At 26.1% G+C, this 14,617-nt stretch overlaps 2 protein-coding genes across 3 annotated transcripts in view; one reads left to right on the top strand and one right to left on the bottom strand.

Annotated features, from left to right (window-relative positions):
- LOC129966045 (ADP-ribosylation factor-like protein 5B) overlaps positions 1 to 11,506 on the bottom strand; it is a 45,832-nt gene extending 34,326 nt beyond the window's left edge. Inside the window, exon 1 of one of the 2 annotated variants that reach the window (XM_056080396.1) lies at positions 11,300 to 11,506. In XM_056080396.1, coding sequence (XP_055936371.1) covers positions 11,300 to 11,345 — 46 coding nt within the window. In that variant the 5' untranslated portion in view covers positions 11,346 to 11,506. Of the gene's footprint in view, positions 1 to 2,483; positions 2,626 to 11,299 lie in introns of those variants that run through there. The other variant, XM_056080395.1, reaches the window with a different exon arrangement.
- Positions 11,507 to 13,930: 2,424 nt separating this feature from the next.
- Positions 13,931 to 14,317, top strand: LOC129966282 (phosphatidylinositol N-acetylglucosaminyltransferase subunit P-like). Its single transcript, XM_056080700.1, has one exon. It carries the CDS (start codon positions 13,931 to 13,933, stop codon positions 14,315 to 14,317), a length of 387 nt encoding a protein of 128 aa, XP_055936675.1.
- Positions 14,318 to 14,617: the final 300 nt, after the last annotated feature.

Genomic DNA, 14,617 nt, shown 5'->3' with positions numbered 1-14,617 from the left:
AAACTGTTTAATAAAAATGCAACATCATTGCTACTGTAGTTTCGCAACTTCAAGTCGGAATATTTAATTTCGATCGAAATTGTTATTGAAATATCCAGAAATTGTTATTACGTAACAATACGGTTAATAAAAGCACGACCAAGAGAGAAATTATTTTCCAGCTAAACACAAAAATGATTCTTATTTCTAAGCAATTCGTGTCTAGCATTCATTAGAAGTTTTTATTTTAATACGTCATGTTTGTAAAAACAGAATTTTATAATCGATTTTTTTTTCCTCACTTCTTGATTTTTAATTCCGAAATTTTGCACAGTTGAGCGTTCAATGACGACAAAACATTTTAATACTTTCAAAATTTATCATCAATTAATTGTTGAATCACAACTTTATTTCAATGTGGAAGGTGCCATTTAGAAGTAAATTTCAGAGAAATAAAGCTATCAAATTCATAATAATTATAAATTAAGTTAAAAACTAAACTCTTTAAACAAGGTATGATTACATATGTAGATTTTGACATATCAATTTAAAATGAAATGAGTACTTGTTCTACAAAACTAAGCATTTTAAAATGATGAAGTACATTTTTCGGAGAAATTAGAGGGACGAAATCGCATTTGGAAGAAGAATCAAAATTTCTATCACTGAAAACAGAGCCTTGGATTAACCCTCCCAATTTGTACAATGTAGAAACGGCATTTCACTATGCAATTGAAACTATTCAATTTGATTTCATAGTATTGCGTTCAAATATAGATTAAAAAAAATAAAGATATAAAATATTTTCTAAATTTTATTTGATTTAATTACAATTATGTCATGTTTTAAAGAAACACGAGAGCTGTTTCAGAAAGGATTTCGTAATTTTGAATCAAGGTCAGATGACACATGAAATCCCCCCCCCCCCCCGTCACACACAATTCAAAATTTGCGCCACATCAGTAAGAAGAATGCTTAATCCTATAAGTCAGATTTAATGTACGCTAGGTCTAAATACAAGGCAAATCTCTGATGGAGTTGAGTATCGAATCAGGGATTCTCCAGCATCGAAGACAAGATTTTACAGCTAGGCCTTAGTAGCAGGATCAGCTTAATTGCAGCCGTATTATCAAACAAGTAACTGCCTAAGAGTCCCTCAACTTTCAACAGCCCAAAAGACTGGATTCTCGACTCCTTCATTATTTTAAAGGTAATTTAATTACTGGTATCATTTGATAAACAAGAACCAAGTACTAGAACTTATTCAAATTATAGTAAATTATCGTTTAAACTTCAGAATATAAATTTTGGATATTTATTCCAGATTTTGCTACCATATAACTGTTTTCCACCTCTTTTCTCTTTCTCTTGCTGTTTGTTTCACAAATCAAGAACTAAGACAAATCTTGCATTAGGAAATTAGATTGTGTTAAAAAGTTGCAGTAATTTTTACGCAGATTTATTGAAAATTAATTTTTTTAGATGCGATGGTCTGAAACTAGATCATGGCGATCTGCAATTAAATAGTTTATCACTTTGAGCTTATCATAGTATTTTCTAACTTAAAACTGTTTAGATATATAATAAAAATCAATATCAATCTGATTTTAGAAATTGAGAGAGTCCCCTATAATTTGCATTGGTTATATGCCTCAACAGGTTTTAATCTGACTGAGTTTAAATTAAAAAAAAAAAAAAAAAAAAAAAAAAAGGAACAACGGGAATTATTCAATCTAGAAAATATTGGAATCTTCATAACATAACGATTTACAACTATGCACGAACCTTATTTCGTCCTTAAGAATTACAAACGACTACAGATACGTTTAGTTTTCAAATTACACGCCCACATATAGAAAATGAATCATTACTATAACAATGAATAAAAATCAACTCCCGCACAGTAGAACTATCATGTACTGACGCTTTAGATCACTATCTTTCATACTGAACAATAGGATGAATTCAATACAGAATGAAAACTCAATATGTAATTCAAGGCTCTCGGTCATCCAGATACAAGGAAACAAACCCGCCTGGATTCAGGTGAATTCGGAACTAGGACAGGAACGAACTTCAGCGAGACAGATCGTAACTCAACAAAATTCGGAACAACTAAGTTCTGTCTGCGATGATAGCGTGCTTGTCGGATATGTCGAGTATAAGTGTCACCATTTTTTTTTAATAAAGAGTTTATGAATATCTTATGGGATTCAAGATTAAAACAATACAAAATGAACCCAGTAGAAGAAATTGTTATTGCAAATTTCATTAAAATGCGAAAGCTTCTTAATTGAGCGATTATATTCAGTTGTTCAGAATTTGAAAAGCAAGTTTTAGCTATATTTTAGAAAAAGAAACATTACATCTTGATTTGAATAAACTGTTTGTAAAACAAAAAAAATTATTTGTCTCTTGGACCTTTTTCAAATGACTAAGTCCACAACTTTAAGAGATGTATAATTTTGGTGTTAAGATTGTATGCCAGATGCAACTTATCTTACTGTGTTCGTGATGAATTGCTTTCATATACACACAGACAGAATGGTTGATGATAAAATTAATGCGTTGCCGAAAATGGTGACAGTTGCGAAGTTCTTTCAGTAACATAGTTGTTTTTTTACGCCCTTCAATCGAAAGGAACACATTCCTAAAAAAACAAATTAATTTAATTAAAAGAAATTAACGAATCAGAATAATATATCAGAAGATTTATACACTAAATATCTTCACCGAAATTTCGAATCTTTTATTAAATAATTTCCTTTAATCTTTGCCAGTTCATGATCACAATTATTCCGTTATTATTTTCTATGCTGTTACTTTTGAAAATTAATAAAAACAAAGATTCATTTTAAAGATTTTGATCCATGAGAAGTTTGCGAACATAAAAACTTTCAACGACTTATATTTTATTATTCTCAATATATTGCTTATGCGGAACAATTACTCTCACGTGATGCATTAGAAAACTGGAGACACGAATCCTACATCAGCTGAAATACTTTGGCCTATAAACAATATCCTGCTAAAATAAATAATTACAAAGTATTACTGTAAATTACGTTATGCAATATCGATGATTAAAATTGGTGCACAACGTTTCACAGGTCAGACCGCTGAAGCAAGTGCTACTACATTTGATTGGTAGTTACTTTGAGTAGTAAATACTCACTAATTTAAAGAAAAAATTTAAAAAAATTAATCGAGATTTTAATCTTTTCCTCAATACCTTGGGAACATATTATTAAACAAAAATCATTTTAAAACTACTTAAATAAAAAAAAAAAGCTTTTTAATGATATCACTTTAATAACCTTTTTATGCATTTTTTTTCTAATTTTAAAATTGTTTTTATATTTTAACGTAATTCTTTTCACAGTCCAAGCAGCTGTACATATACATAAACGTAACGATATCAAATACATTTTAAGCGTATGCGTTTTTTCAAGTTATAATTGTTATATAATTAAAGGTAAATTTAAAAATAAGGTAAAAATAGGTAAATGAGGCCCAAAATATTATCAAACTATCTTATTTCAGATTAGATATTCAAATTTCTTTAAGAAAGCTTGTAAATATTAAAACAAAAAACAATAAATCAAAACGACTTTGTCATGGACGTCCCGAAGATAAGTATGACATTTTATCAGATATTAAGAATTACTTTGGACCTTGACGAGTTCTTGGCCGAGAGATGAAAGAGTAAAAAAAAAATCAAGTTGAAGGAACTGGGCCATGATTAGATCATGAATAGAATGACTTACGGGAAAAAAAAATGTTAATTATCAAGTTCGATACTTTTTAGTTTTTACACATACGTTCCTGAAAACTCCATGCATTACTTTAAGCTTGTAAGTATCAATTAAATTCTGCCACCTAAGATATACACATATGCATTGCCAAATATTTTACTTAACAATCCATTTTACAAAATAAAATCCTGTTCGATTTTTTTTTAAGGAAAGGTTACAAGTACTATAAAAATATCAAATGGGGAGAAATATCCAAATTATATGGAAATCTATTTATAAATTATACTTCTTTATTAAAAAATGGCAAGATCCTTTGGTCGTTTTGAGAATTCAATTGAATGAATTCCTTACTTCAATTTTTCTAAAGTTTTATTACTTTTCCAACCAGAAAAAGAAGATCCATATCTGTTCCTTTTTTTTGATATAATTTTTAATAACCAAGTCCTTTGAATAATAAGAATCGAATCTCCTGTTCGCCGATTTTGTTTCAATTTGATTTACTGAATTAATTGAACTGTGTAAATCTTGAGAAACCTATCTCGCAATTTCGAGCCATCATTTGATGTCCTCATCTGACAGATGTTGGACAACTTTCGAGATATCTCTTTTTCTCTTAAATTCAATAACACCAACAGATACTTGAATAACGAATTTCACAAGCATAGTAGATCCTTAATGCAATGCGGTTTCAAATCAGTGACACACTAAACATAATTAACATATTCATCGCTAAGGATGAATTAGATAAAAACTGCATGAAAGGACAAATGTCAATTCTTCTGGCTGTTGACATTTTTTATACAAAAAAAAAAAAAAAAAAAAAAAAAATAAATAAATAAATAAAAAAAAAATAAAGGTATTCTTCAGATATGTATAGAAAGTTCAACCTAGCTAAACTGGCATAAGAGACATAGCTCACAGAAACCGGTAATTGGAAGCATCTGAAAGAAAGACGATATACTATCTCGTCGGTAGCGTTGAAAGTGTTAAACTGTTAAATCGAGATTTTATTTTAAAGATATACGAGGGCTCTTAATGGTGAATGTCGCCATTCTGAACCGGGATCAGGTGATATTCTATTTGGTATTCCACTTCGGGAATTTCCTTAGAACTTGAACCTCGATACGTTTAATAATAATTAGGTCAAGGCGGACCTTCGGTGTAATCTGATCTTAAAACTGTGGTTATGCTATCTGAAAGAAGCTACCTCTATTGATGACAGGCACTGAAAGCTATTATTGCACGGAAATCCAACAGAGCACAATTTTACATTTATATAATATTGTTATTTTAAAAAGAGATGTGCACATTATCCTTTCTACCATTTGAAACAAATTCAAAGCTATATATTGAATTTTATCCATCAATAATGTATTTGGTCACGCAAAATAGAGCACAAGGGAAAACAATTAGCATATTGTCAATAGCTAATGTTCTCGACTATTTGCATAGATTTCCTTATTGAACAGGAAAACTCGTTTAGACTGAAAAACAACTCGTCCACCGGAGATGTGTGCTTAGTTGGAAAAACAGGGAAGCTTTACATTTAACCATGTCCATTGATGCAGACCACTTGCATTTTTTTAATAATTAAATAAATAAAATAATCATCAATCAATGTTCAATAAATAAATTTTTTTTTCATCTTTTGGAATGGGTTATTATGGCTAGTTAAAAAAATAGAAGCTTACAATTAAGAATGAAAAAAAAAAAAATGTGAGGGGGGGGAAGGACTAGAGAGGGACCCCTCCCCATTTTTGAATCCCCCCCCCGTAATTCAGCATACAAGTATGCAACAATGAAATACATTCCAATTTTGCAATCAATTTTATATATAAATATATAATTTTTTCTTTCATACCTTACACTTATTCGCACAGTTGACAAAGCGCGAATCAGTAAAACTGATAGATAGCTTATACTTGAAATGTTAATACACGATTAAAATACCAAATGTCGTCAATCCAGTTTTAACAAGTTTTGAGATCCTCTCCCGAACAAGTTGCATCACATTAAAACGAAAACGCTTTTACAGTTTGTGTTATGCAAACAAAATACCAGATAAGGCCATTAAAAGATATTAGAACGGGGTGGGGGATTGTTGTTGGAATGGGAAGACGCTATCAAATCATTCCATTTCAGTTTATTTATTCATTATGCATATCAGCAAAGGACTAAATGTTGGGAGAAACATTGTGCAGTGTTCATTATTTTAAGATTATTAAAACAGCAAAAATAAAACTGGATCAATAAATTAATTCAGAAGAGCGACCAAAAGTCGTAAAATTTATATCCAAACAACTAAATTTCGATTTTCTAACTTTAATAAACAATTTACCTGCAGATCACGAAAATATTTTGCATTTTATTGCTTGTTAGTTGAAGGCCAGAGAATATTCTATATGCCTTAGATTCTTGTTTTCTTCAAAATTTATGACGCATAACGTCAAAATGAATAATAAAATTTCAGTTACTCAAAAATCTGAAATCTAATTAGCATGTGGCATTAGAAAATACAATTTCGCATTCAGATAATTTTGGTCGGCAATAAGATTTCCAAATGAAATTTGAAATATGAACAACTTTGAAACAGTTAAAATCAACCTGTTCATTTTTTAAAAATAAATTACTAATGTAACAAGAAAATAGCATCATTAATAACAAATGCATACAAGAAAAAGCCATGAACAATAAAATTAAATATTTACCAAATATTTTAGCCGATTTTTTTTACAAATTTATGAGGAGTAATTTATTTGGAAACTTTACCACTTTACTCAAACAGAAATATTCTTTTTAATAAATGCATAGCACAAAAATAATTACTTATAAAACAGACTATAAATCTGCATAGCATTAAATCTTCAGAATTAAATTATGTCACCATTATTTTTCAAATTGAAATGTCACAGATCAATATATGGTTTCAATTTGAAACTAGTTTATTGGCCTGTTTCAGTCAAGTTTATTGCATCATAAAATAGAACAAAATGATCTTTATTAAATTTGTGGATAAAACCCAACATGATTTAAAACATCAATATTCCATATTAATGTTAACACAGGAAAATTCCTTTCAATTATAAATAGAGCAGTCAATAGGGAAATAAAAATAGAAGAATTATAAATAGAAAGTCATTATTCAACATATTTCATAAAAGAAAATTCTTATTAAGATATGTAAAAAAAAAAAAAAAAAAAAAAATTAAACAAGTATTTTATACAGGACACAAATGGAAATATAAATTAAAACTAAATTTTTATAGTAAAATATATTTAAGTTTCTTATATAACCTCTTTCAAGCAATGCACAAACAATTTATTCAAATATTTGACTTTTCAAAGTTTATATTGAATGTACTCTCTAAAACCCATTTAAATTTTTTTAATTCAATATCTTAAAACATAATTTATTTTTTATATTAAAATTATAATTTATTTTTTTAATTATTATTGCTTAGTTTTATTATTTAACATTCTACAAAAAGATTTCTGATAATTTTTATAATTTCATTCACAAACAGATAGATCAAAACATCAATTTCTCTGCCTTTCAAAAGAAATTTCAAGATAATAATAGAACAGAAAATTGTTCTAAAACAAATTATTAACTTTTTTTTAACTAAACAAAGTTATTTTACTTTTAACTTTATACAAGGCAGATAAGTCAATATGTAAATAAAATCGCTGTTATCTGATTCTTTTCCACTACAGAGCCCAACACAAATTATTGCTTATTAGTTAATTAAGCTCCTTTTGAAGGAACATGAGGGCTATTTTTTAATGAGCTTAATAATATTGAATCATGGTCGAAAGATGATGAAGGCAGTAGCCAAGTTATCACATTTTCAAACTTCTGCAATCCAATAGCTATAATGATGATCCATATTGATATGCATTGGTATATATATTTAGCAACAGGTTCATACATTCACAATAATGTTCCAATAATAGAAGTAATTCTTTAAATCAGAATCAGTATCTAATATTAGGCTGTTGAAGCTTAAATATTAAGACATTATGGCTGTTAATAATTAGATTTACATGACATCTATTATAAGAATTTGCAATGGGAGTTCCCCCACATACATTCATGTTTACAATATGTTAAAATGATATATTTTAAAATATAAATAACAAAAAAGATTTATATTCAGTATTTAATGGTTCAATACTGAATATAAATAATGAATAATTAATAAATAGTAATTTTAACAAATAGCATATAGCAGTTTAAATACAAAAATTGCACAATAAACTACAAATTCACAATTTTTTATTGTTATAATTTACTTCTTTTCTGGTTGGCAGCACTCATAGACAACTGTTGCAGGGAATAAAAACCTTTAAAGTTATTCACTTAATGCCATAGAGGATGTAAGGTATAAAATTAATTAACTATCACAATTAAAGATATGAAATTATATTAAACATGAATTGACAAAATAAATTCAAAATTTATTTTTATGATATTTTAATATTTAAGAAATCAGAAAATTAATTCAAATTGTTACTTAATTTGTATTAAAAATATTTGAATTACTGAAGTTCTAATGTAAATAAAGCCATAAAAAATTATTTTAGTTCCTAAAAATATGAAAATTAAAAATAGTTAACTTGTGTTTTTAAAAATAATGCATGACACAATGTTTTATTTTCAGTTAAAGGAAGCCATTTTGAGTTCAATTTGACAAATGTAATATTTTCAAGCTATGGATGAAGTCAATTTGGATAATCTTTGGAGAAAATTAATTTTGAAAAACATGCCTTGACAATGAGATTAACACCTTAGATAGCAATGCTTTCATGCAATACTTTTAAAATTACATTCAGTCGAAAGTCATTACGTAACAAAGTAAGCTTTGTCTCCTGTTGCTTTTCTTGTGAAACCCCATTTTTTTTTTTAATTTATGATTTCAGTGACTGATATTGTTACTAAAGCTCTAAAAACAGTTAAATATGATTATCCAATACCTTCATTTGCAGGGTTTGCTATCTACACAACAACAGGGCGAAACTGAAAAATTAATTTAAAAGAAAAATATAAATATCAAAAATCTTGAGTGATACTGATGATTACACTACACATATCCCCCCTCTTAATGATTATCATTTTTATCATTCAATTAATTCTTAATCTATTTTCCTACAGTATAATCTATCTAGCAAAAAAGTAAAAGTTTTATTAAAGAAATATATTTTACTTTTATATTTGTGATTAACTGATAAAAAGATTTTTGAAAAAGTAACAAAATATTAGAAAAGTTTTCTAATAAAAGAATTTTAAATTATCATGAAGCATCAAAATAAATCACAGAATAAAAAAATTCTTAAAATTTCAGAATTTTGTATTACATTGAAATATTCTAATATTCTTTATTATGATTAAGGAAAAAAAATGTATTCATAAATATCAATAATTTAATTAAGAATTTCATATATACAAAAGAAGTGGTATTACTATTATTAAAAAAAAAAATCGGATAAAATAAATCGGATGTTATAAAAAATAATGCACAACAAATTTACTGCAACTTTTACGATAGCTGAATATTTATCATTATTTATTTATGGCAAGAATGTTTTTCAAATCACTGCTCAGTAACAAAAAGTCAACTTGCAACTGACAGAAAGTAATACTTTTCAGATACTTGCAAGCACACTGTAAAATTTTATAATAGTTTACACAATTTACATATTAGAATCTCCTTATTAATTATCAAACATTATTTAATAAATGTAACACAGAGTTTTCCCGAATATTATACAGTTTGTACATTGATAAGGATATCCCAGAAATATTTGTTTTGTGAATTACAATGAAAATAAAAATTTGGAGAATAACAAATTTTCAATCTACTGACTTCATGAGTATTCATTCTATTCACTAAACAGTAATATCAAAATTACTTTAAATATATCAACTATAGAAATAACATCCATTGGTAACAGGAAAAGTAGAGAATAAATTAATTGATGATTTCTTCTCCACCTTAATAGATTTTGACCAAGATTGAAGTAAATGATTAAAAGTCAATATTAATAAAATGTCGTTTCAAATTAAAATGAAAATTTTAGTACTTGTGTATTAACCAGAAGCTACTGGCAAACATGGTCAATAAATTACAATCTTTGACAAACACTGGCATGAGTTTAATGTACAAGTAACAAAATTTTTAATTCCAGGTAAAAGTACTATTTAAAAAAAAAAATGTTTTGGGTCTACTATTCTTGATTCGCAAAACACTTTAATAATTTTATTTATTTTCTAAAAATTGAATATTATAGCATAAAACACTGATAATGAAATAGCACTGTATGTTTGATAAGCCATATTTAAAATTCAAAGAAAATAAATAGCATTAATAACACAGAACCATTAATCTTACAAATTTAGACAAGGAACTGTCATTTAGAAAACTGCTTTATGTAGCAAATGCCATTTTCAGCCGACATAGATTAAACAGGTGTAAATGAGCAACATCAATTTAAAAAGTTCTTTAAGTTTTATTTACTTCTATTGACTATTAAAAGTAGTAATTATTTTCAATATAACTCATCTTGTCACAAACTTTCAGTTCTGTCTCTTGCAATGGAAAATAGAATGAAAAGATTAAGAAGCAAATCATTAATTGAAGGTGTTTTAATGAGATATAGAAATATATCCATACCAATATAAGTTTTCCTCATTTAGCTTCATTAAATTAAAATTTTGACAAGTTACTTAAAAAAAAATCTACATAATCTATTCAACAACAATGATTTAAGAATTTTGTTTTTTATATAAGCATGACAATAGTTGCCATCAACTATATCATTTCAAAATGTAGCCAACAAATTAAGAAAAATAGATGAAAATGAAATAAAATGTTTTTGACATCCATTCATTTCAATATGAATGCAGTACCATAAACAAACAGGATTTAAAATGAAGTATTTAATAATTAGAAATATTAATGCAAAAAATATTAATATCAGTTTATTTTCTTGCCATATACTGCACGAATAAGAATTTTTATTCTAAAGTTAAAAAATCTCAAAAATTAATATGGATAGATGACGCAAAAGTATTTTTTTAAAGTATATTATATAAAAGTATTACTCAACCAATTTCTAATACTTTTTAAAATACATTGGTTAATATCAAATATCCAAAAAGTAATTAAAAAAACTTAAAATACCTAAAAAGTTTTTAACAATAAACGGTTATTAAAAAATATAAATCCACATTATTAGCAACCTTTTTTAATAATTCAAAAACTTTCCATTTTTTCGTTTAAACGAAAGAGATGCAGTTAAAATAAATGGATAATTAAAAGATATATTTATTACACCCTCTTGCTTTAAATACATTTATTAAAATAAACATTTCTAAGACAGAACGTTGAAATAAACTCTTTTGAATAAAACATAATTAGGTATAAGAGAAGAAATGTTGATAGAAGTGATTTTAAAAATTAATAAGATTTGAAGAATTTAATTAATTACATACGTTGTAAATAATGCTCATATAATTAAGAAGCAGAACATTCAAACTTATTTAATTACAAACTTATTAAATTTACCTTCATTGGAAAATAAACTCCACAATTTTGCCAAAAGAATACCCATACTGGAAAAGTTTCAAGTAATTTTAATTGTCTTTAAATTTTGTTTAAAATGTCATGAGTTTGCTTCCATCTGTTTCAAAACACATCTCCATGAACGAAATGAGTGAACGTAAACTTTATGACAACATACATGAAGCGTACACACTTCCAATCATTCTACAATGTAATATCAATTTTACAAGATGTGGATTGTATTGTAGATGAACTTGTCAGAAGATGGCGCTTTTTAAAGAAGCCAATAAATTATTAGTTTTCATATATCAATTTTAATATGATAGTTTGTAATTTAAGTACATAGTATTTGTCAAAGAATTTATTTTTTCAGAGTAAATGAACTACAATATAGCAATTACAAAAAATATTAAAATAATTAATTAGTATGAACTAATTAACACTTTTTTATTAATAATAAAATTAAAGAAGAAAGTCGAATGAACTAAAAAAAATCCTTTTTATATTGGAAAATATTTTACATATTTTTTTCTCCCTTTGCAGTTAAAAGGCAATATAATATTATTTGCCATTTTTACAACAATTGTAACTGTAACTGTAAAGGTAAAAAACGAAAAGTAAAAGTAAACATCGAAGGAGAGATGTCTGCTACTATAGTAATGAGATCACCAAGTTGAATGAAAATAGATTTTGAAATAGCTGATTTTTTAAAATGTTTTTTTTATATAACTGTGGAAATTTCCTTAAAAAGGAATTAAATTTGCATGCGATGATTTAATTTTGAGTTCTTGATGTAATAAAACTTGAAATTTTCTTTAATTTGATATACTCTATTTTGTAAAGAAAATAAGTAGTTTCTCTTTTAACTGGACGTTTTCGAATACGAAAATGCATTTAATTATCTAAGTAATTTCTGTTTCCTACATTTTACTCCAAAATGTATCCTATTAATAATAATAATTAATGTAATTAATTATTGAAATTTTTTATTTAATAATATTGAATGAATTTTTTTATAATCGTAGATGTGCTATAATATCATGTTATGTAAAGAAATAAAAGACAAATATTCAAACTTTAGCAGGGGTTTGGCTGCATTTGTGAAATGTAGTTTATTGATGTTACAAGTACAAGAATTAATTATGTTTTATGTTAATATTAATATGATCTCAATGTTTAAATGTTTTAAATCGTTCTATATTTTACAACTTCCCAAAATTATACCCAAATTCCACATATGACACTGTCTATCAAGTAACAACAAATTAAAAAAAAAACAACTGTTTAATACCGAAAAAATCTATATACATTAAGATTAATTATTATTGTAAGGTGCTTTGAAGAATTGTTTTGGTTTTTGATAGATTAGATTTTGTAAACTCATTTCTTGACCTTTTCTTACTTTAATTTTAAAAGAGAAATAAACTGAGTAATATTTTGTCTTATTAGTATACACCAAATTTTTACCTGGGTTTGGGGGTATCTGTATCTTTTTTTCTGATAATTCGAGAATGTGTCATTTTTAAAAAAAATTAACATACATTTATGAAACTTAAATGTTTTAGTTTATTCAAGTTATACCAGTTTAGTTTTAGTATAATTTTTATAAGACTTTACTTGCATTTTGGATTAGTCCAAACAGTAAGAAATATAAATATCAATGATTTATTAATTACTCAAAAATTATTCCTTGATTTTTTTTTTTTTTTTTTTTCCTAATGTCACAGAATTAGTATACATTTCTGAAACCATTAAAAATATTTTCAAAACGAAAAAAAAAAAAAAAAAAAACATTGTGCATTGTAATTTTTTACTATTTTATATAAACTATATTAATATAAAGTCTATATAAAATACTATAATATTCATACTTGAATAAAAAATAAAATTGTTGTACTAGTAAAAAGTTAAAAATCTAGATTATATTAATTATATTTAATATAAATTAAATTATGGTAATTATACCTAAGCATAATTGCCATAATAGTAAAAAAATTAGAAATATATAATTGCATTCTTTTATATTTAAAAAATCCTTCTAAAATTGGAGGGTTTTTTTTTTTCTGATAAATTTGTGATTAAATTATTCTCTCTGAGCATGGTATAATAATTTTTATGTTAAATTTCTAATAAATTTAATTAAATTTCTAATATATTTAAAATAACTTATTTTAAGAATCTAATATACACAATGGAATTATTGATAAATAATTATTATTGAGATATTTACCCAGTTAAGTTGCTTATATCTTTTCAGATTAGTGGTATAATCATTATGGAAATCTCTTTTGGAATCTTAAAAGTGATTTATTGTTTTCTAAATGATGAAAAATTTCTAAATTTTAATTAAGATTTCTTAAGTATAACAGTGTATTTAAATCAACCTAAGTGAAAATTCACCTGCTCCAGTCCAAACGATAACCTAATCTTAACATTTAAGAGATAAAACTGCGTTAAGTTAATAAATAATCAGATATTATCTGGCTTCTAATTTTATTCCCTTGATATTTTTAATATTATCATTGTGATAATATTCTATCAGAATTTTTAAAATTGATTGGTCTCTTTCCAGATGTTGAAGGATTTATGAATTTTATTCAAGCTGAAAGATTTGTCACATAAGTGTATATCAATATGAGTGAAAATTCACCAGCTCCAACCCCAACAAGAAGTGTTTATGGATTTGTAATGTACATAGCTAGTTACACTTTATTTTTCATCTACTTAATATGGGCATATATTCCAGATCCATGGTTGCATTCTTTAGGACTGACATACTGGCCTCAAAAATACTGGGCTGTGGCAATTCCAGTGTTTGTGTGTTGTTGTTTGGCTATTTTTGCTTTATTAATCTATCCTGGAGTTAGTCTTATGATGACACTTGATTTGTCATCAGTTCACACAATTACTGATGAATATGCCAGGAGCCCTAAGTCTGCGGTTAAAGGTAGCATTCCACCTATTTATGACATTCCAATTTCAGAAGTTTGCCATAGATTGTATTTGAAAAAGAAAAATTGAAATAAATTTATTTTCTGCTTTTGTTTTATCCAAATTTATGAATATTTATTTTGTGTTACACAATTTCATTTCAATATCTTTTTATATCTCTGCGGTATTTTCACATTTAAAATCAACATATAGTATTTTTTAAACAAATATTCTATTCCCTTGTTCTATTTAGCTTTGCAGTTAAAAAATGTGGTGATTATTATGAGTATTTTTTTAATATTCTTATTTAGTTACTAGTTTGGTTATTTCATATATTTTCTTGTTCATACATTTTATTTTACAAAAATTGTTACTAACTTTCTGCAACAA

The sequence above is a fragment of the Argiope bruennichi genome, chromosome 4, assembly GCF_947563725.1.
Source record: "Argiope bruennichi chromosome 4, qqArgBrue1.1, whole genome shotgun sequence".
NCBI lineage: Eukaryota > Metazoa > Arthropoda > Arachnida > Araneae > Araneidae > Argiope > Argiope bruennichi.
This window is presented reverse-complemented; position numbering and strand designations above follow the sequence as displayed.